At 41.1% G+C, this 23,117-nt stretch overlaps 1 protein-coding gene across 11 annotated transcripts in view; it reads right to left on the bottom strand.

Moving 5' to 3' along the window:
- Positions 1-23,117, bottom strand: part of Lpp (LIM domain containing preferred translocation partner in lipoma) — a 608,013-nt gene that overhangs the window by 369,063 nt on the left and 215,833 nt on the right. For all 11 annotated transcript variants that reach the window (XM_085832096.1, XM_085832095.1, XM_029470446.2 and 8 more), the window contains one exon: positions 15,476-15,677. In XM_085832096.1, coding sequence (XP_085688222.1) covers positions 15,476-15,668 — 193 coding nt within the window. In that variant the 5' untranslated portion in view covers positions 15,669-15,677. The remainder of the gene's footprint in view (positions 1-15,475; positions 15,678-23,117) is intronic.

Below are 23,117 nucleotides of genomic sequence, written 5' to 3'. Positions count from 1 at the left end.
TGAACTGACAAACAAGATAACCTAGGTCAAAGGTTTGAACAACCTAAAACAGCCCGTGTGAGCCCTTGCTTGAACCTTATGTTCACTCACTGTGACTTCTTCTTCTTCTTTTTTTTTGTTTTGTTTTGTTTTGTGAGACAGGGTTTCTTTGTGTAGTGCTGGCTGTCCTGGAACTAACTCTGTAGACCAGGCTGGCCTCGAACTCAGAAATCCGCCTGCCTCTGCCTCCCAAATGCTGAGATTAAAGGCGTGCGCCACCACGCCCATCTCACTGTGACTTCTTATGAATGCTATTCCCCCACCTTGTTCTTCACTGTATTCACGTGGGTTCTGACTTAGGTTCCAAGTTATTTATTCAACTATAAGCCCCACTTCTTAATCAATTCAAAGTAAAGAATGTGTTTAACTTCATTTTTTCCCTTCCTGACTTCAGAGACTACATTATTTTTTAAGCATAATCAATGGGATTTTCAAATATATCATGGAGAATAATGAACTACAATGACACCATACAGGACAGTAGTGTAAGTTAGAACACAGTAATAGAAAATGAACACCTGCTTCTTGTCACTTGACTATTTGTAAGCAGGAATTCTTTGAGAGCTTGCCATTGTCTACCTATGTGAGTAACTCTGTCTGCAGTTCTGGAACATCACCCATTATTTCCAGAACAGGGTCAATGAAATCATTGCATCCTTCAAGGCCTTGTAATGGAAGCACTCAATGGAAAGCAAGGAAGATAGGGCAAGTGAAAAGAACTGAGGCTGTGTGTTTTTGCAATCTATAATGGCAGAACAATGAACAAATATAGACTGAGGGAGTAGTGGGTTTCAAGTAAGTATGGGAAAATATCTTTCATTGACTATGAATACTGGATGGTGCTATGAAGAAAATATGCTACCAACTCTGCCATAAGGGCAAGCCAAACCAAGGCTGCCAAGAGCATGTCCCCGAGAGGGAAGCACATGAGTACTCTTAGGTCTAGAAACTTGAAGGAGTGTTTTATGGGCTTGGTTTTTGTTGGGACGTAAACACTAAATATGCTATTAAAACTGTATATAAGGATTTCAATGTTTTTGTCTCTGTTTTGTCAAGTATTAGTACATTGAGGAATAACAGTGTATACATTCAAACAAAACCACCTTAATAACCTCCAATCATTATTCATACCTGATAGATGAATAGTGCTTCCATGTCATGCCACTGCCACAGTTAAGGTTACTACTGCTGTGATAAAACAGCATGATCAAACGAAACTTAGGGAGGGAGGAATTTATTTGCCCTATACTTCCATACCACTGTTCATCGTAGAAGAAAGTTGGGCCAAGAACTCAACATGGCTGAAACCCGGAAGCAAGAGCTAAGGGGAAGGTATGGAGGAATGCTGTTTATTAGCATAGTTGGCCTGCTTTCATGTAGAAGCAAGGACCATAAGCCCAGGGACAGCTATTCCCACAATCAATCATTATAAAAGAAAATGCCCTCTACCGGTGGATATTATGGAGGCATCCTTTCAGAAGACACTAGCATATATCAAGTTGACATAAAACAAGCCATTTGAGCCATATGCTGTGCTCTGTGTATTCAGTGGTAGAAAGCTTTGAGTGTCAGCTCTCTCTGCAAAAGCCAGGTTGCAGATCTAATTCTAACATTGCATCATTTCAAACTATCTGCAGTTTGTGGCGTCCTGTTGCTTTGTCAATACTTTTCTTGAGATCTACAACTGGAGAGTAGAGAGAGGTCACAAGCAACAAGATCTGGGAAACAACTGCTGAGATCTAAGGCCTAACATTTTGGTTTTCATTTCTTTTTCCAACAGCAGGTACTTACAGCTTTAAGTAATTTCCAAAGCATGGCCAGGAATTAAAACTCTCTAGATCAGTCTGCCTATGTGCATCTTTATATAAAGAAACTATTTAACACTTAATGCCAATCCCAAATTATATGTTCATATTAGGAATGACAGAAAGTAGCAAATCTTCGTAACTGCTTCGATTTTGCTATTGATACCTGGCTATGGTGTAAGGATTGAATATTCCGCGGACTTGCACATGATAGTCAAGTATTTTCCATCTGAATGGAAGGAGCTCAGCCACAAATATATGCTCTCACAGGAATTCTGCCTACACAGCCAGAGTAGACATTCAGACACCCTGCAACACAATGCTGTCTGTATTTTTAAGAGTATATATCAAGCCACCACAGGCCTAGGTGCATCCTCTTCTACTGTCACCAGACAAGGTGGTCCAGTTAAGGAAATGGGACCTACAGGCAGGTAGGCAATAGATTCAGTTGTTGGGGACCCTGCATGATTACAAAGTATCACATCAGCTCTATATGTGCAGGGAACCTAGATCTACCCTGTGCTAGCTCTTTGGTTGATGGTTTAGTCTAGGGGAGCCCACAAGAGTCCATGTTCATTGACTCAGGAGTCAATGACTGGTTCCTTCCAGTTCATTGACTGGAAGGAGTCAAAGGGGTGGGATACTGGGATGTAAAGTAACTAAATAAATTTTAAAAAATGATTTTATAGATTATAGTTTATAGATTATAGTTTATAGACTGTAAGTCTGTCGGTAAAAGTGAAATGTGGTACCAAGGTGAAATAACATATAGCAAGGGAATAAAACTCTCAAGGGCCTCACAGAAAGTCTATGACTAAAGGCAGCAAAATACTAGGACAAGAGAATGGCCTATTTTTAGTATGTGAGACTGTTTTTGAGAACCACCACGCCACTGAACCTTGATTTCTGTTCCTGCTATACCTTGTTCAGTGATAAGTAAAAATCTTTCCCATGATCCCCTTTAACGAATGGGAACAGCCCAAGATGTGAAAGGTGAAGTGCACCTCTAGCCTTCAGAGACCCAGAGGACAAGAAAAATACATGGGAACAGAAAGGAAAGGCATTGCCAGGGCCGCAGTGTACTCATGGGTCAGCCCTGAGAAAAAGAAAGATGAGGAAGTCACCATTCTCAGCATCTATTGCAAACCACCAGCCTCTCTCACTTCCCTTGCCCACAGAGATGACTTTTGCCAGTCAAGGAAGAAGTAGTTTCATAAAAAATGATCAGAAGAAGAGATGAGGGTGGGGTAGCAGAGCAAAATGTTTCACTGAAAGGGCAATGCCAAGTGTTCAAAGGACATGAGTTTATCCCTTCAACATCCCTAGAATGCTTTATAAAACAACCCAGTCAGAAACTATTAGCTGGGCTGATTTAGTAGACTCTTTGACCCAGGGTACAAAAGGTTTAAGAAGATACAGAGAGGTGAACTTGACCTGACCAGTAAACATTTCAAATATGACAATTGCCTAGAGAGCCAATCAAGAAAGTTGGGCTGAGTAGCAAGGCTGGCTTTCTATAGTTATTAACTGACATGCCACCACTAGTATCCTTATGTAACACAGTAGCATGTGGGGAACATTATGCGGTGTGTTTTCCAAAGCTTCTCTGTCCAAGTGGGTGAGGCAATGGCCTCCTTGAATCAAAACCTATTGCTCCTTAAGGCTTGCATAGCTGCCTTGATTAAACACAGCAGCAGGCTCCAGTTGAAGGGACAATTCTTCTCTTTTGAGGGGAGGTAGAAGAGAGTAATTGCCAGATGTTTGCAATTTTAGCTATAAAAAGATGGCTGCTTTCCATTCCTGAGTATGTTGAATCTTTTTTTTTTCTTTCTACCCAAGCTATTGTGGTTCACTTAAATAGGCCATTGCGCTGATGAATCATCACTCAAAACTACAATAATGGAAGCAGAAAAAAATATGGCATTTTAAATTCCCATGTAAGAGGAATAAATTAAAATGTACAGGTACTACTTATGTGCTAGGCAACAAAAATCATGTTAGTGCTTAAGATGCTCGTTTGGAGTCAGAAGAGCTGTGCGTGGGTCTCCCCTTGACTACTTCCTACCATCACGGATAGGCACCAATGCCTTAAAGCAAACCTCAGGCTGTCTACCTGCACAGTGGAGGTAAGAATTCCTTTCTGGCCTGATTCTCAGCAGGAAGTCTCTGAGGAGATCCATTCCTATCCTGACTTATAAGCCAGACATAGCTCAGGGGAGGTGTGCGATTCGTTCTCAAGTAAAAAGAAAAAAAATAAGAAAAAATATGAATGTGTTTCAAAACCACACATTAGAAGTATGTATACACATATTCCTGGTGGTTCCTAATTATGAAGCTCCAGGACTAGCACCAACTACCAAGTCCTCTTCTTATATACTATGCACAAAATATAAGGGTGAGGAGAAGAGAAGGGAGCCTAGTTATTATTTAAACAACACTAATATAACTCATTTGAAAGCAGTGACTACTTGGGAAGTACTTGAGTATCTGGGGACATCTGTGGACCAAGTGGAGATTGGAGACTGACTGAATCTCATAATAACTGGGAGCATACAACACAGATAGATCTACCTGCCATAATGCGAGGAGAAACAAAACCCAAACCAATTTGAAAGTCCCAGGTACCCAGTATATAGCGCGTGCAAAGGAATACCACAAAGGACTCACTTTAAACTGCTAGGATAAGTTCTATGGTACCAGTTGTGGTTGTAAACATAAAGAAAAATGTAATGGACTAAGAGCCCCAGAGTAACATTCATGCTTTAATTTTAATAACAGCAAAGAGGCTCATGGCACCGTCTACTGACTCCTGTTCTACTTCAGATGTGGTGCCGACTCATGCCCCACTTAAGGCTCCTGACTGACTCAGACGCTTGCATCTCTACTCCACAATCACAACCAATAGCACTTCGTATACTCAGCCGAGCACAGCAATTCCCAGAGAAATTAAAGTGTGAAGGTAAAAGTTGAGCTCAGAACTCTTTCACTGGAGTCCATACAGCAAACAAGCGCTTTTCCCATGTCTGTCTCCATTCTGTCAGTCTTCCAGTAGTCTGTACCCAAGCAAACTAATTATTCTGATTTCTCTGATAGTTAAACATGAAGCCATTTTCCAAACAGGGGCTTTATAACTAAATCTTTATATTCTTAGCCAAATGGTCATTTTAATATACCAACTTTCTCATAAAAATGTAAAGTGCTTATCAAGGTTTGGGAATGGCTTAAGTTATAGTTGTGTGACATTGTTAACTAAAAAATGGCTTGACAGGTGCAGTGAGATGACCATGGCTTTAATCCTAGAACTTGGGACATCAAGGCAGGTAAATATCTGTGAGTTGGAAGTCAGCCTGGTCTACATAGAGAATTCCAGGCCACACAGGAATAGACAGTGAGATCCAGGATCAAAAAGAATGAAAACTATAAAAAAAATTATATAGATCTGAACTAGAATTAATGATAGAATGGTATTAATATGATTTCAAGATGTGAGAAAGTCAAATCTCCTTAAGAGATCCTATATTAGATGACACTTCCAGGAACAGGTCATACAACCTATAGATTTCTTTTACAGACAGTAATTTTAGAAGAGGAAGCAATTCATAAAACTGAAATCACTACCATCAAAATTAACAGGCCAATATGAAATAATGACAGGTTAAAATGTCATTTTGCTTTCATTCTAATGTCATTACAACTACCAATGTCACCTGAGAAGTTTAAACAAGATGCCACCACTCATTTAAATTAGTGGACACTGCAAGCGGCAGTTCCCAAGGTCCTCTGCAATGATATCTCCTTGGCAGTAACTTTAGATTACTCCAACTGGTGGCCACTACTATAGCTCATCCCTGTCCGTGACCAGGGGTTTGGCGTCATACATACAGATGCTGATGAATGTCAAGTAACTCTCGGTAATAATCAGTGTAGGAAGCAACAGTGAAAAATGTTGTTTGTCCTAATAAACTATATAGCAAGATCATTAATGTAGAATTTGGTTCATGGAAAAAACATGGCCTTAGAATAAGGGACAAAGATTCAAGTCACAGTTTTACCCTGGGTGACTGTGTCTATCGTGTGTACATTCTCTCTGTTGTCCACAAGTAGCAGTATTCTTTACAGAAAAGGTGTGACTTCACATACAGTCAGGAGTGTACATCCAATAAAAAGAGATTTACATCCTGAAGACATTATTCAAGAGACAAATGGTCAAGTCAGTGGATAGGACTGGGATAAAGGTCTCTGATAGAACACTTGCTAGTATGTATGATTATTATACACTGACTTGTGTAAATTATTAATGAGGAAATACTAATATTTGATTGCATGTGGCTTCCACATTATTAGTCTCCCTGTGGGCCTGCTGAGTCTCTGGGTACTCATTTGTTACTAGGAACAATGATAATGTCACTGTGAAGAGAATAATATAGTTTGAGGGCCCTTGGAAAATTCAACCAGGAGAGTGAGATGTTGACACAAAACTGTCCCTGTATACACAACCTTTAAAGTAGTAGCAAATATTTAGAAACAAAACGTTGCTTTTCTCAGAATCATTGCCAAGTGTGTGCATAACTAAGAAAGAAAGGAAGATCAAAAGGTTTAAGTTAGATCCTGCCTCGCATTCTAGAGGGTATATGCTTACAATGGTTAAAGTCTGTCTTCAGTCTCATGAAAATCAGCCGAGAATGGCTCCCCTTTTAGCATCCATATACTCAGAAACATTTCAGCATAAGGTACCAGAGATGAAGCAAGGACAGCCCATCCTCTGCTTCACACCACACCAGAAACATGCATCAGGACATGCTGTGGGACAGGAATGCACTTTGCTCTCTGCAGTTACTCAGCTTAAAGGTAAGGGAAGAGATTAATGGTAACATGGGTCTGCCCATAATGAATTCGCTCTATTCTCACTGAAGAGAAGCCCCGACGGGTTCCCATGTACTTTTGAGGACATTAGAAAAAGAGCAGCTAATGCCCCAAGTGTCACCGAGAGCTCTACCCACTGCTTGTGCATTCACTGGCCCGAAGACTGGCATGCTTTCCTGCCTGGTGAAGCCTGAACTCTTTCTCTCAGATGTCAATCAAATATACATCTCTGCAGAGCATTTCCCAGTGTTCCTATAACAGGTCATTCTAATTCTTTCACAACACTAAATTTAAATAATGTGACCTTGGGTATGAGATACCTCAGGACCATAGACCATCTAACCTCGAATACAGCAACACATGGAAAATGTGACAGAATTTCAGAGAATGTTGACAGGGGGAAATGCAGGGAGCCTCAGGGTACCACATCCCTGGGATATGCCCTCCTATGCCCTGGGTTTTGTTCTCAACAGCCCAGTCTCTGAGTATTTTTAAGGAAGGATGACACAAATACCATACAATGAATATTTTTACAGCTCCTTGGGTCAATCATGATTCTAGGCCACAGTTTCTCTATATAGTCTATTTGCCCAAAGGCTCAAGTGTCGAATTTTTTTTAATAGTAGTCATAATGAATCCATTTATAGATGATTTACATAGACTTTCCATGACCCAAAATCAGCGGAGATTTCAGACATCACTATAAGAAGTTAACAAAATAGTAAAAGACCTGAAATATAGAAGGTTGAGTATCATAAAGCCATCCTAGAGGAAGAAAACTATGCCTTTACTTTTAAACCTGCTTTTGTATCCTAAGCAAAATTCTTTAAACAACCTTATGTAAAAGTCTAATAGCAGAGAATAGAGTTCAGAGGGATAGGTACAGCATTAGGAAGAAGGATTTTGGTTCTCAACAGCTGCTCACAGAACAGATGCTCAAGATTTCACAGCTACTGTCCATGACCAAGGGGAGAGCAATAGGAGGCATACTCTAACATCAAATCAGGGCCTTGGTGGTATTGGGCTAAACTCTTGATGACGGTGCTTTAGTTGAATACCACTCAGAATTACCTGCGAATACTATTTATTAAAAATAACTGATTAGGACATGGATTGTTTTTCTGTTGTCTTTCAAGTTTTGGGAAGACCAGATACCATTGAAAACTAAGTTTAAACTAGCCATAACCGTGACCGTAAAATGTATGATTTATGTAAGTTATCATAAATATATAGATTTTATAAAATCATGTACTTCTTTATAACATGTTTTTAAAAATATTATTGGAAAATATGGACTAATAGAAATTTCCCAAAATAGCATAAAATCTAAGGAGGAGCATGCCCAGCTTCTTCTCATGGCAACCGAGCATATAGCTCCTGTGAATCACCAAGACCAGAAATGGAGAACTTGACTGCAGTAGATGACTCTCAGTTCACTCCAGCATTTTGGGCTTCTACCCACCAGGATAAGCGCTATGCAACATGTCGCAGGATTACATACTTGGAACCACCCAAATTCGCCACACAAGAAGACTTCTGTTGCCTGTTGGCAAGACACCTGCATTGTGTCCCACTCTTTCTATCTCTGGCCACGAGCAATCACTCATCTCTGGAGGTTTCTCATCTCAAAAGTGTCTGGAGAAGGAGGTATGCAGTGTGGACTCATTCCCATGAGTGTATCTTTCACTTCACCTGCCTATGCCTGAATAAGTCCGTACTGTCCTGTTCTCCATTTTTACTTACAGAAAAAAAAATAGCTATTCGAGTTCAAAACACACCTAGAATGATGTACATTTTCATATTTTAAAGTGGAGACAAATAAAAATTACCTCCCATACAAATCAGCATTAATCACTGTTTTTCAAACTGTTTAAGAATTGTGAATCCATCACCTTATTACAAATTCACTTCAACAGTTAATTAGGCTGACAGACTACAAAATGAATGAGAATTTTGTCACCAATTACGTGAACATCTCTTTGTGCGAAAACATCTAATCTACTCTGCTCGTGTTGTATCTTAGTTCTCAGGGCAGCTTCCAAACAAGTTATCACAAATGCATCTGTGACGCACAACTCGCATAATCATTGAAGATATCCCACACATCCACACCTCAGCTCAACAAGTCTCTCAGGATGATCTGAGTCTCTAAAACCAGGATAATAACACCAACCTGCTCAATGGTCAATCTCACTGTACAGCATTCCCAGGCAATGTCTGTGTATTTTCTTTGAAGAGATCTAAGAATCATTTCTTATTTAGGAAATGAGAGATTAAATGAAGTTAAATTTTACGATTCTGCCTGCCTGGAGCTATGAATGTTTTTCTGTTTGTAACATTTAGGCAGTGTGATTTTTAACACTATAATCTTAGGAATACTATTGGTACTTATGGAGGCCATTATTAATAAAATATTCATATTACTAAGTATCACAGCTCATAATTTAGGATTACTAGCAATAGTATTATGTGATTATACCTATACTTGTAATCTAAATAAAATTTTATAAATTATCAAGGTTACAAAATATTAGTGTCAATAACTCATGTCTATTTTAAAAGAAAATACGTTATCTCTGCAAAGAATCTCCTTATTGCTAACTTTCATTACTTCAGCCCCAAGAAGAGTGTTTACCACAAATACATAAGTTGTATGTAATTGTGTGTTGGGCATACAGTGACAGCTCCCTGAGATTGTGAAATACTCTGCCTTTAAAAGCATTTCATACTTCCCATTATAGTGGACCCTGAAAGTCTTAATGATAGTATTCCCAAGTAGTTCCCTTTGTAAAGCAAGACTGAAGAAGAAAAGGACTCTGTCCAGATGTGTTCTAAAGCCACGACATGAGTGTAAGTGCCTAGCTCTTTGGTTCTTAACCTTCTGAACGCTATGACCCTTTCATACAGTCCCTCATGTTGTGCTAATCTGCAATCATAAAATTGGTTGGTTTTTTTCTACTTTATAAGTGTAATTTTACTACTATTATAAATTGGAATATAAATATCTGATATGTAGGATATCTGATATATGATCTCCAAAGGGGTTGGTTGTAACCCACAGATTAAAAACTGGTGGCCTAGACAGACCCTCCACTCTGTGCTGTACCATGGAGCTAGGTAGCAGGGAGGGTTAGCAATACCTGTTCTGATCTGATAACATCCCATGAATTGCAAATACTTTCTTCTTCAAGAAGATGTAAAGACCAAATTAATACAATTAGTAGGTAATTCCTAAATGAAGAAACAGCTGGTCCTCTTTGCCCATGAGAACCAAAAAATTAGAAGCTATGTCCTGCATGCCATAGCAACAGATGAGGCTGAGATCCCTACATTGCTCCTGAGAAGGGGCATGACAGTCAACTACAGGTTCAGGAGAATTGGTGATATTTCAGTGAATAATGAGGATCCTCAGGGCATACTCAGAAATATAACCAAAATCTAACACATTGCAACTCACTGATGATTTAATAAGCATATGAAAAGATGTTTGCTATTTGTAGTTCCAAAGACACATACAAGTTTACCTTACCTGAAGAGCAAAGTGACTCTTGGGATGGGATAGTACTTTATGAGTCCATATAGGATACCACCGTGTTCTAGCATCAGTGCTTTAGGGTATGAATGGAGTAGAGTGTAGCTGGTACTTGCATAGCACTTAGATGAAGTTTTCTCAGCCAATAAAAGGGAAGGACTAAGCAAAACAATTTTCAAACCGTTCCTGTTTCTAATACTCAAAAATTCCATATTAATTTGCCTAAAATGGCCCAAATATGAACACAGAAAAGAACTAAACATGAACAAATTTCTACCAGGGAAATCCAGTTCTTAAGGTTACTGGGGCCATTGGTTACTATGTCATGTTAACGATGTAAAACTCTTTCCTCTGCATGGTGTGGATTTACTAACATGAGAGAAGAATGGGAAAGGAAACCAAGCAGCCAAGCAGTCCCACTGATGCCATTCAGCTCACCACTGATGCCATTCAGCTCACCCGTTCAAAGGCTCAGATCAAGCAAGAAAAGCACAAGCATTGCTTATGACATAGAGGCATAGATGTGCACAAGGGAACATATTAATGATCAGTCCATGGAAATGTTCAACCTGTGAATTTATGTCAAAAAATCATGAAATAATAAAATACTGGAGTTGTATCAAGGTGGTGGTTGCCTAGATAAATAGCTTATGGATATACTATTTTAAAATCTTATAATCAGGAACTGAAAAGACGGCTCAAGGGTTAAGAACACTGGCCTGGGTTTGAGATCCAGCACCACACACATGGCATCTGACAACTGTTTATAACTCCAGTTCTAGGGAATCCACAGACATCAATGCATGCAAACACTCATACATGTAAGGTAAAATATTAAAGTTCTTTTAAAAGTTTAAAAATCTTAAGATAAACATGAATGTGGTTACGAAGAAACCATTTCTTTATCATATGATGTGTGTGTGTGTGTGTGTGTGTGTGTGTGTGTGAGTGTGTATGCACCCATATACACACATCCACACACATGTGCACATTTGCATGCATGCAGGTATGCAGGCACTATATTCAGAACTATATACTCAACCCGTTAAATCATTCTTTAATAAGCTCTTTCATTTCTGTGGTCTAGCAATCAGTAAATAGAAATAACATCTGTTCTGTCTGCCAGAGAAAGCAATAGTAAAAAATTATCTTTGGAAAATTAAAAACAAAAAATGAAATGCAAATGCCAAGTAAACTGTAAAGGACTAAACCAACATGAAGGTGCTGCCCCTCCATCACCTATACTCTCAATAGCATGATTGTCTGCCCCTAGATTACATGCATTCTACAGCCTGACTGACTGCCCCTACATCAATACACTCTACAGCCTGGCTGACGGCCTATACATCACCTACACTCTACAGCCTGCCTGTCCTCCATCACCTACACTCTACAGCCTGACTGACTGCCCTCCATCACCTACATGCTACATCCTGACTGACTGCTCCTCCATCACCTACATTCTACAGCCTGACTGTCCTCCATCACCTACATTTTACAGCCTAACTGACTGCCCCTCCATCACCTACACTCTACAGCATGACTGTCCTCCATCACCTACACTCTACAGCCTGACTGTCTGCCCTCCATCACCTACATGCTACATCCTGACTGACTGCCCCTCCATCACCTACACTCTACAGCCTGACTGCCCTCCATCACCTACACTCTACAGCATGACTGTCCTCTATCACCTACACTCTACAGCCTGACTGTCCTCCATCACCTACACTCTACAGCCTGACTGTCTGCCCTCCATCACCTACATGCTACATCCTGACTGACTGCCCCTCCATCACCTACACTCTACAGCCTGACTGCCCTCCATCACCTACACTCTACAGCATGACTGTCCTCTATCACCTACACTCTACAGCCTGACTGTCCTCCATCACCTACACTCTACATCCTGACTGTCCTCCATCACCTACTCTCTACAGCCTGACTGTCCTCCATCACCTACACTCTACAGCATGACTGTCCTCCATCACCTACAGTCTACAGCCTGACTGACTGCCCCTCCATCACCTGCACTTGTAAATACAAAAATGTTTTGTGAACAGCATTTTAGAGATTACAGAATGATAATCCTACACCACAAGACAACTCCAGCTATACAAACTTGTCTTTTTCGGACTATGGAGAAACAGAAAGAGGCAAACAGGCAGGCAGACAGACAACAGAATAACCTCAAAACCATTTGAGATAAGCAACAACATAGGAAAGTCCATATATTTCACTACCCGTGAAGAGCTGAAAAAGAATTTCAGTTTCCTGTACCGTTAAAGTTTAAGGTTCATGGCTCTGGTTCTGCCTTACAGTTTTCCTGGTTGTTCTGAAGGCACAGGCCAGAACACAAAATAAAGAATACTTGAGGTTGCACTTTAAGAACCAGAAGAAAATTGTGTCATATCATTTCCCTTGAGAAAAAACTCTCATAATGGAAACCAAAGAACTTTACTATCTATCTATATCAAAATATTGATATATAGATATACTACATAGTATATATTTAAATATGCATTCTGTAACATACAACAACAACAAACACACACACAAAGAACACAGCTCAGCATTCAGTGCTGGATAGAGAGAATGTAAAAATGTAGGGGTATTCAAAACATGGAGAAAATACAAATTCTTTTAAATTTTATGAAAATCAAGGGGCTAAGGCCTAAAGAACCACTGCCTGGGGAAAAAAACACACCCACTGTGTGCCAAAACCCTTTACACAAAGGTTATTAGCATGGTGTTTTATACAAGAAAATTATAACATATGGGTATCACATAAATATAAGTTGATGTGGAAAACATGTGGGTCCTTTCTACTTTCACAGTCAGAAGAAAAAAATAAGAAAGCCAACCCCAGAGATCACAGACATAATAGTAATGGAGCAGTGTAATCACTACTTGAAGGCAGCAGTGTTTAGACAACCCCTCAAATGAAAAGCTCACGGAAGGGGTAAAGGAGAAAAAAATGTTACAGAACTATAAAGAGTGAAGGTACACACTGTACAACAGCCTTGGCATCCATAATCCCTAACCAGAAAATACAGTGAGGGCCATCTCCCCTCTCAAAGTTTCAATGTCCTTGTGGATGTGGGTGCAAGCTAGTTCAGAGGGTTCTCTGAACAGGCAGCTGAATACAGCAGAGAGGTGGAGTGTGTGCCATACACTGCATGCTCAGTAAGTGCAGGAGGAGGAATGCAGTGTACAGCATACACCACATGCTCAGTAAGTGCAGAAGACAAGTGGAGCATTCGTGAGAAGTGTAGCCATGCTGCAGGGAGACAGTAGCATGCTTGTGGAGAGGGAAGTGACAGCTTCTCATTCAGGATGCACCAAACATTGTGGGCAAAGGGCTACCAACAGGATCCAGGCAGGCAACAAATGCAAGAAGACAAGAAGCTGTGAGTGGGGTGGAGGCAATTCAGTGGGCTTGCCATATGGAGTAGAGGCAGAGGCATCACGAGCCAGGAGCAGGGCAAGCCAGAGGACAACTAAGGGTTTGTCTCACTAAGACTCAATGGCATTCAGAGTGAAGACATGAAAGAGATATCACTGTATGTTTTTCTTCCCCTGATGGCCCATGTGTCTCCATGTAGATTCTAGCCACAATCTAACCTCTGGGCATATAATTAACTCCCATATCCACTACAAGCCTCCTCATGGAGACCTTTTTCTGTGTTAATTCTTTGTCTTTGTTCTCCCCCACCCCCACCCCCGTTAGTAAGAAGTCTATTTGAATTGTTCAAATAGGAGAAGAACTAAAGGTGCCTTCTAAATCACACAAAAACAAATGCTAAGGAAACAAACAAGGAAGGTAAGGAAACAAACCAGGAAGCCAACACTTGGCTCTCCCTACTCTTCAGTAAGGATGAACCCTACAGTCCTTAAAGGATAATAGGCCAGGGCAAACCAGCTTCACAAGGACCTTAGTCGCCTGCAGAAGTTCAGTGTCCTACATGGGTGAGGAAGCTTCCAGCCCAGACACTGGGGTCAGGGAGTCCATGGACAGCATGCACCTTTTCCAGAAAGGCATGCTTATGCCTTGACAATGCTAAGGGAGGGACACACAGAGACTCCTAAAGATCCACAACACCCAGTATATAGAGAGGCCTGGTCTTTCTTCTCATAACCTCTTAGCCTGCAGCTTGTTTACACAAGTAAGACATGTGTATCTTGTTTCTGAAAAGAGTCCTAAAACACCAGGAGGCCAAAGGCATAGGTAAACTGGTGGATTAATGATGTGGTTCCTGGGAGATGGGAAGGACTCAAAAAAAAAAAAAAAAAAAAAAACAGAGAGAAGAGACAACACTACAGGGCATAGCATAGGTCCCCACAACATTGCTACAACAAATACAAAAGATGTATCTAAGAACACAATGATGGCAACTGTAGAAACAGAACAGCCATTTTTGAGAAGATAGATGGGGCACAAAATCGAGAAAAAGATGAAATATTGTGAGCGCACATCTTCTGCTCTCAGCTTCTAGAAGTCTTACACTATTCTATATATTAGTCTTAGGTTACTGCTTCATGGGTGTGAAGGAGCTCGTGACATTGATTGGGATAAATACAAAGTCTCTTCTACCACAAAGAATGTACTGGTCAACTTTGTTAATGTGAGAGCCACAGTATAACCACACACTGAATGCTCAGCTCATCTAGACATTCAAAATCCACTTGATGTAAAATGAATACATTGCTAATAAAAACCACTGGAACTAAGGTTTGCTCTGAACCAGCTATGACTTCAACACACAGGGCCGCCAAGGACAGTCTTCCCCCTGGGAGAGAGTAAGAAGCAGCAGGGTTCCAGGGATTTTACAGGGTGTCTGTCCTAATGCTTCCTCACTGGACTATTGCTTGGTGACATTTTGGCACTTGCCTGAGAGCTACACTGGGTGGTGAACATATCCCCACAGAAGAATAGGGAAGGATGAGGAAAAGGCTATAGAAAGGTTCTGAGTCACACTTGAAAAGGTCGTGTTTCTGTTTTAGAGTAATAAATAGCAATGATATGTATTATCCTAGATATTTACTACTATACAATCCCAACTCTGAGATTTAACCTCTTTGTTTCTGAAATGCAGTTGGTGTAACTGACAATAGGGAGCTGGGTAAAACCGGACACTTCATAAACTGTAGGAAATATAATGAGAAACTACCAACACAACTCTACAGCAAACCACATCTTTTATGCTCATTTCCCACTCTGGTCACCAGAACTCACCCTCTCCTCCAGGCTGCTTGTATGGGTTATACTTGGGTTTCGGAGCAACAACTGGAGCATACTTCTTGGGTGGCTGTTGTGTTGACACTGAGATACTGGGGGTCCCAAAAGAATGGGTGGTCTCCATCCGTGCAGGAACGTGGCCAAGAGGCTCACCAGTGCTTTTGGGTGGCAGCCAAGATGGATGAGACATTGTGGAAATCTGCAATTAGAAAAACAGAAAAACAGACAACACTGTGTTCAGTGTGGCTGGAGAGCCATATGAAAAGGAAGTCAGTTGATCAGAGAGCTGGAATGGGTGATGGGGCAGGGACACTTCTGCACACAGAGTTGATCCTTGATTTACCCAGCAGGCATTAGAGAAACAGTGAACATTTATTTCATTAGCAGATACATGAAGCATACTTTAAAATGTCCTTTGTACAAAGCCAGCTCTGCCCCATCCCCAACCCTAAGAGGCAACTGGAAAGGGGCAGGGGCACAGAGGCACTGTTTGCCAAAATGCCTGGGACATACACTAACATGTATATGAATAGAGAAAGAATATTCAACAGCAGCAATCCAATGGTGAACCTGCAAATCAAGGAAATGGCCAGTAACACCTAACTAAGCTGAGAAACTGGAAAAAATTACTTTAACTCCATGAAGGATAACCAACCCAGCCCAGACACTGCTCCATCAGAGTATCCACACTGTGTGAAGAGAAAGTTGAGTTTTCTGTCAGGATATGCCAATCACCACTCCCGGCAGCCTACCTGCTGGGGAAGAGTCTTACAGACTAGGTGAGGAGGGCTCTCCAGGCCTGATTGCAAGAGCTCTCCAGCACAGGGAGGCCGGAAGGTGCCCTGTACCCATTCCTCGCCCCAAATCTACCTTGTAATTTATTAATTGAACTGAATTAATTAAGAGGGCTATATGATTACCTCCAGATGTCTACAGCGACAAAGCATGCAGCAAATGGAGGAACAAATGAAGACCTCAGCATGTCACAAAGCAATGGCGAAAGAAGAAGGAGGTGAGACAGTAGTGTCCTTGCTGGGAATTCACTTGTTCCCACTCCATGGATAAGCAGTATGATCAGGAGCCCTGAATGAGGGCCTGGTCAAAGTTATGACCGAGACATTCCAGGCATCCTTAATCACAGAGATTTTAAGAAAAACAATACAATAACATTAAAGGACTTTCTGCATATACTGTCCGTTGCAATGAAAGTGGGGCAGGTGTACCTCTATTCTCATAGAGAATGAGCGAGAATTCTTGGTCATTTTACATAGAAGGAAACAGGTGTCACTCTATGGTAACAACTCTGGATTTAAAAAAGGGAAAGAAAAGAGATAAAGACACAGGGGCTTGAAGCCAATGGTGATACTGGTTTCCCTCTGACATCAGAACCCTCTCTTCCTTCTCGGTCCCTGTGTATGTGCACAGAAACACAAATATTAGAGAACTATGAGCCTATGTGAAAAGACAGGGACTGTATTTTAGATGTCCTAAAATTACCAGTAAGGTATGCCACAAAAACCAATGAAGAACTGAGTTTTTAAATCTAGTTGACATTTAGAATCATGTAAAGAGACCAAAACTAAGCCTGTCTCTAAGGATGGAGCAGAGAGAAAAAAAAAGGTCTTTTTCTTATTGATAGAGCTTATCATTTATGGGATTGGAATAATGGTACTATTTTTACTCTCAATGTGACTACTGTGAATACAAAACAATAAATTATTGAAAAATTTCTGGTGCTTTATGTATATTCGTAGTATAGCTTTCAATTGTATATATTAAAATGGATTAATAGCATCATTGACACCTTTGCTGTAAATCTAGACTTATTCCAAAACAAAAGTTTCTCAGTGCAATCTCATACAGTGTGTAATGGTCTCTGAAGCAAAGTTGAAGACCTGCAGACCAATTCTACATTACTTACAACTGACACAAACATACAGAAACAAGTAACTATTGGGCAGAATTAAGAGTAAAAATCCAAGACTCAGTATGAAAATCATAGTCATCTCTGTCCCCCATGGCAATGTGACTTATGCTGATGATGCCTGCTTCTCCACAGGAAGTGCTCTGGGCTTCCCCTCCTTGAGGATCACATCTGTATAGAAGGCACTCTGGGCCTGCTCACCATGAAGGCCACATCTGGATAGAGATAAACATCACAGCATCTTCCACTGGTCTACTGTGCCCCAAGGCGTGCAGTGAATTTCTATGCTTCTGAGCCCATCTTTATGATGTGCCCACTATGAACAACTGCATTTCCTTCCAATCCCTGGGTACCAAGCCCCACTCCCTGATTTTATGTTGCCCCAGCTCAGATTCCACCTGTGAATGAGTCCTCCTAAAGGAGAGTAACAGCAGGTTCTTTGACTGGATTCTTCCAGTATTTTTCCATACTAATATTAGTTTGCTAAAAAGCAATTTCTCAATCTATATGCATGCTGTAATGACCTGGAAATTCCTGGATGGTCTCATTGCACTATCATAAGATACTATCTGATATACATATCTCCATGCAGCCCCTTACAACTGTATAGCACATTAGCATCCATCAGCATCCACTAGTACCCCTCTCCCTCCACATCAGCATCAATCAGTACACCCCTCCCTCCCCATCAGCACCCACCAGCACACCTCTCCTCCCCCATTGGCATCTACCAGCACAATCACTTTGCCTCCCGTAACTTGATATGTAATGAATCCTGTTGGTAGATTTCTAGATATTAAAATATCTTTTCAATCCTATAAAGAAAAAAAGCCTAAGTCACAAATACGGTGCTTTATTAAACTCATGGAAAAATTAAACTTTTACTTATAATTCTGTGCATGAGGTCAAAGGTCAGCAGTGGCGCACTCTTGGCCTCTTTCCTTTCTTTCATTATTAGGTTTTCACCCAGATGTTCTAAATCCGAGTGCAGTCTCCATTAACTTAATAATGACCCTGAATAATCTGATCTTTAAAGGTTCATCGGAATTCAATAAAAATACTTCTATATGTGATGATACTTTATTTAATAACAGATGCTAAAAGCTATTTCTAATACCTTTTGTGATAATACTTCTAAGATAATGTGATAGCATTTATATCTTCCAGAAAATTCATTTTCTGCTCAAGATTTTACCCATTGTCACAAGCTATCCCTTAGTTACAAATAATTTCTTATCCATAATGCATCCTTTATGTCCTGGGGATTACTTCCAGCTACGTCTTCAGGATGTAAAGGATGCTTTTAATCCTTTGCTCAGCTGCAAACCCTGCTCAACAGCAGCACATTACCCTGCTGCACACACTGGTCAGGTGACCAGCTACATGCACGCTCCCCAAAGTAAACTCTCCAATCCTGGAGAACACAACTCCTTACCATATAATAACGCCAAGGTCTAGTTCATGATAAGAACTCAATGAAAACACTTATTAACTTAAGGATCAAATAAACTTATATGTCTGTCACTATTTCTCTAGATGAATTAGATTCCCCTCCTTCACTCAAAAAGTATAGTCTGGGGGAGTTACATTCATCTAAATGCAAGGAAGGAGAGTAGCCTAGAAAAGATGCTGTACTGAGAAACTGGAGGAGCTGTCAAAGAACTAGTGCAGGCTGGGAGAGGCAGCTCCCATCAGGACTTAGAAGACTATGCAGTTGTGAAATATAACATGAGGGAGAACAATGACAAGAATTAACAACACAGGGGCTGAGGGGATGGCTCAGTTCGAAAAGCACTTGCCATGCACATGTAAGGACCCAAGTTCAAATTCCCAGACTACACATAAGCTAGGAAATGATAGTGTGTGACTGTGATCCCAGTGCTACTACAGTGAGATGGCAGATAAGGACAGCATTGTCCTCAGGAGGCCTAAGATATTCCTCACAGTGGGAAAAAAAAATGATACTGCCTCAAAGAGGGAAACTGAAACCTGAAGTTCTCCTCTTACCTAACCCAACACATATACACACTTACAGACATAAGGATGGACAGGGAGAAAATAGAGGGTAGAGAGAAGGAGGAAGGAAGGAGGAAAGGGGAGGAAGGGGGAGGAAGGGGGAGGGAGGGGGAGAAGGAGAGGGAGAGAGAGGGGGAGGGGGAGGGGAGGGGAGGAGAAGGGGGAGGGAGAGGGAGAGAGAAAGAGAGAGAGAGATAGAGAGAGAGAGAGAGGAAAAGAGGGATATTAGTCCATGCAAGATGGATCCAAGAAAATAATAAATCCAACAGTATGAACATGGAATCCCTCTGGCCTCAGAATATCAGTTAAATTAGAGTGACTTTTAACACAAAAATATATACATCTGAAGTTGGACAACTGAACATCTGTAAATTACAAAACAACTCCTATGGTTTATGGTTGTTTTCTACGTCTAAATCTTAAACTTGTTTCTGATGAAAGAGTCTGAGAAATGCATGAACTGACAAAAGCCAGTCAGGACCCCTCCTTAGCTTCTAGGAGACAGGCGCAGTGAAAGTACAAGCAGGCAGGGTAAGAGTGAGCTTTGCTGTGCCTTCCAGCCCTGGTCTTACTTCCTCTGCCCTGAGGTAGGTTTCACTCTAGGCTCAGAACCTGTGAAAGCAAGAAGTGAAAGAGAGGATCCTTTCCCACTCCTCTCCTGACACTGAAAATGAAGCCACAGCACCCAGAGATAGCAAGCATAGAAACAGCCCTGATCCCAGCAACACGCCTGCTGCTAAAAAGTTATAGACTGTGCCCCGCCCCATCCCTCCAAGGTCTGGGCTACATGCAAAGCAAGTACAGTGAACCGACATGGTTTCACTGATCATATTCTCTACAGCTCTCTGTCATCTCTCCCCAGCAATTAGAGGAACAGCAAAGCCACAGATTAACAAGAAATACCAAGTGTTTACTGAGGGCTGTCTGACTGTCTGACGAGATTGTTCTAATGCCCATGGACTCATCACACTGCTTTATGTGGATATATTACCATGACCTGCAGTTAAAAATCAAGAACATAAGCCTTGGGGTCAGCGAAGGACTTCAGTGGCAGAACATTTGAATTGTAGTTGCAAGGCCTTGAATTCAATACCTAGACCCATAACCCCAACAAACACACACACACACACACACACACACACACACACACACATATACACAAAGTAAGGTTCTAAGGAGTTACACAGATTGATTAAGATAAACTGCTAACAAATTGCAAACCTAAAAAAAGCTTGAATGTCTCTGTAACTCCTTCCATGGGTGTTTTGTTCCCAATTCTAAGGAGGAGCATAGTGTCCACACTTCAGTCTTCATTCTTCTTGAGTTTCATGTGTTTAGCAAATTGTAACTTATATCTTGGGTATCCTAAGTTTTGGGCTTACAGAGACAAAGTTTGTAGCTGTGGCGAAAGGATGGACCATCTAGAGACTGCCATATCTAGGGATCCACCCCATAATCAGCTTCCAAACACTGACACCATTGCATATACTAGCAAGATTTTGCTGAAAGGACCCAGATATAGCTGTCTCTTGTGAGACTATGCCGGGGCCTAGCAAACACAGAAGTGGATGCTCACAGTCAGCTATTGGATGGATCACAGGGCCCCCAATGGAGGAACTAGAGAAAGTACCCAAGGAGCTAAAGGGATCTGCAACCCTATAGGTAGAACAACATTATGAACTAACCAGTACCCCAGAGCTCTTCACTCTAGCTGCATATGTATCAAAAGATGGCCTAGTTGGCCATCACTGGAAAGAGAGGCCCATTGGACTTGCAAACTTTATATGCCCCAGTACAGGGGAACGCCAGGGCCAAAAAGTGGGAGTGGGTGGGTAGGGGAGTTGGTGGGAGGGTATGGGGGACTTTTGGGATAGCATTGGAAATGTAAATGAGGAAAATATGTAATAAAAAATATTAAAAAAAAAAGCTGGAATGTGTTTTCTTTGCTGTCCTCTATCTTTGTGAAATGAGTGGTTTGGACTCTTGGCACCTCCATACTTACCAAGGATTGCAGTGATTATAAAACATTCTTTCTCTCATACTCCACAATCATGGGCTGATGAAGGCAATATTCAACACATTCCAACCATAGAGAAGGCAAGGTATTCAAAAGAGCACATTGATGATCGGCCCCTTCCCTGTCGAGGAAGGAGAACTGAGGGCCAGCGGATGCTGAGGACACCATGGCTTGCAGGCCAGCAGATGCTGAGGACGCCGCGGCCTGCACATCTAAATGCCAACTCACTGGTATTTGTGAACAGAAAGAAAGAACTGATATTTGATCAGATTTTCCTTTTTCTTTTCTCCAAATTAACATGCAATTCTATAAGCATTTCTAAGATTACTGAAGAACAACCACCTGCTATATGGCCTTATGCAACATCTGGTGCTATAAGCGTCAAATTGTGCGTTCTAAAACAACCTCCAAGCTAAGCTTGTGTGGGATCTCCCTGGTTATTTACCTTGCACTGGTGGGGATTCACAGGTTCTAGTATTTGGCAAGCTAGCACTAGACCACTAAGATATACGCCAAGCTTCTTTGTATAGATATTCTGACTCCAGGGAGGAGAGTAAGTGGTCTAAAACATTCACATTAATCTCTAACTTGCATAGCTCCCCAGTAACTGCTCTGTGGGTGTGTGCTCAGCAAGCTGATGAGATTAAGGGAGAGAACAGAAATTACTATTCACTAATTTAATGGTGTAGGAACTGACAGGCTGCAGCTGAGACAGCAAAAGTGCATGGCAGACTCTGTTGAACATTCATGTCTATCACCAACAGACTCTTTATTTGAACAAGCATTAAGACTTAAACAATGCATTCCTGTTTAAACCATGAAGGTTTTTCTGAGACTGGACTCCCCGTGAAAATGTCAGTGCCTTGCTAGAATTACCAAACCCCTGCTGTAAGATTCTTGTTAGCATTATTGATTATACAAACACTGGATTTCATTATGATAAGTTCATACATTTTATATATATTCTGAACATATTCAATCCTCCAGTTATTCTCTTGCCCTGCCTCCCCCTGGTCCCTTCCTCCTCCATATAGCTCTCTGCCTATTTACATATTCCTTTTTTCATTCCACATCCATGAAAACCATAGTGTTAGCCCTAGCAATCTAGTCTTTGTCCCTCACACATGTATGATCTTTAGTTGTGCACAATTTCCTAGAAATAATCTTTGGTCTTTGTAGCCTAATGAAACCCCACTGTATGCATATGTTACAGTCCTTTCCCATCTTTCGCTGGGTAGCATAGAGACTGACTCTATAACTTGGCTAAGTGTGAACTGTACTGTAATGACTGAGTGCGGATTTGTCTCTCTGCTGTAGGCAGAGCTAGAAGAGGTCAGGTCTATACACAGCATCGTGCAGCTTGGTCATATGCAAGTTCTACAGCTTTTGAAGAGATTTGCATGAGCCAGTAGTACTTATGTGAAACGGCTCCTCTTCACCTGTATCTTTACCCCCGGTTAGTTCTTTGTGTTTGGTGATGGTCATTTTGACTTGAATAAGGGATTCTCAATGCAATTCAAAGAGGCTTTTCTTCTCTCCTTCCTTCTCCTTTTCAACTGCCTCCCATGCCAGGATCTGAACATAAAGCACTGTGCTTGCTGGGCAAGTATTCTTCTGGTTCCTTACTGATCCCAGAACTATTGTTACCTTTTTAAATGTAACGATGTGCTTAGATGTCTAAA

Source organism: Mus caroli, unplaced genomic scaffold (genome assembly GCF_978045245.1).
Source record: "Mus caroli unplaced genomic scaffold, Mus_caroli_1 scaffold_17, whole genome shotgun sequence".
NCBI lineage: Eukaryota > Metazoa > Chordata > Mammalia > Rodentia > Muridae > Mus > Mus caroli.
The sequence above is the reverse complement of the archived record's forward strand: the minus strand, read 5'-3'. Positions and strand labels throughout refer to the sequence as shown.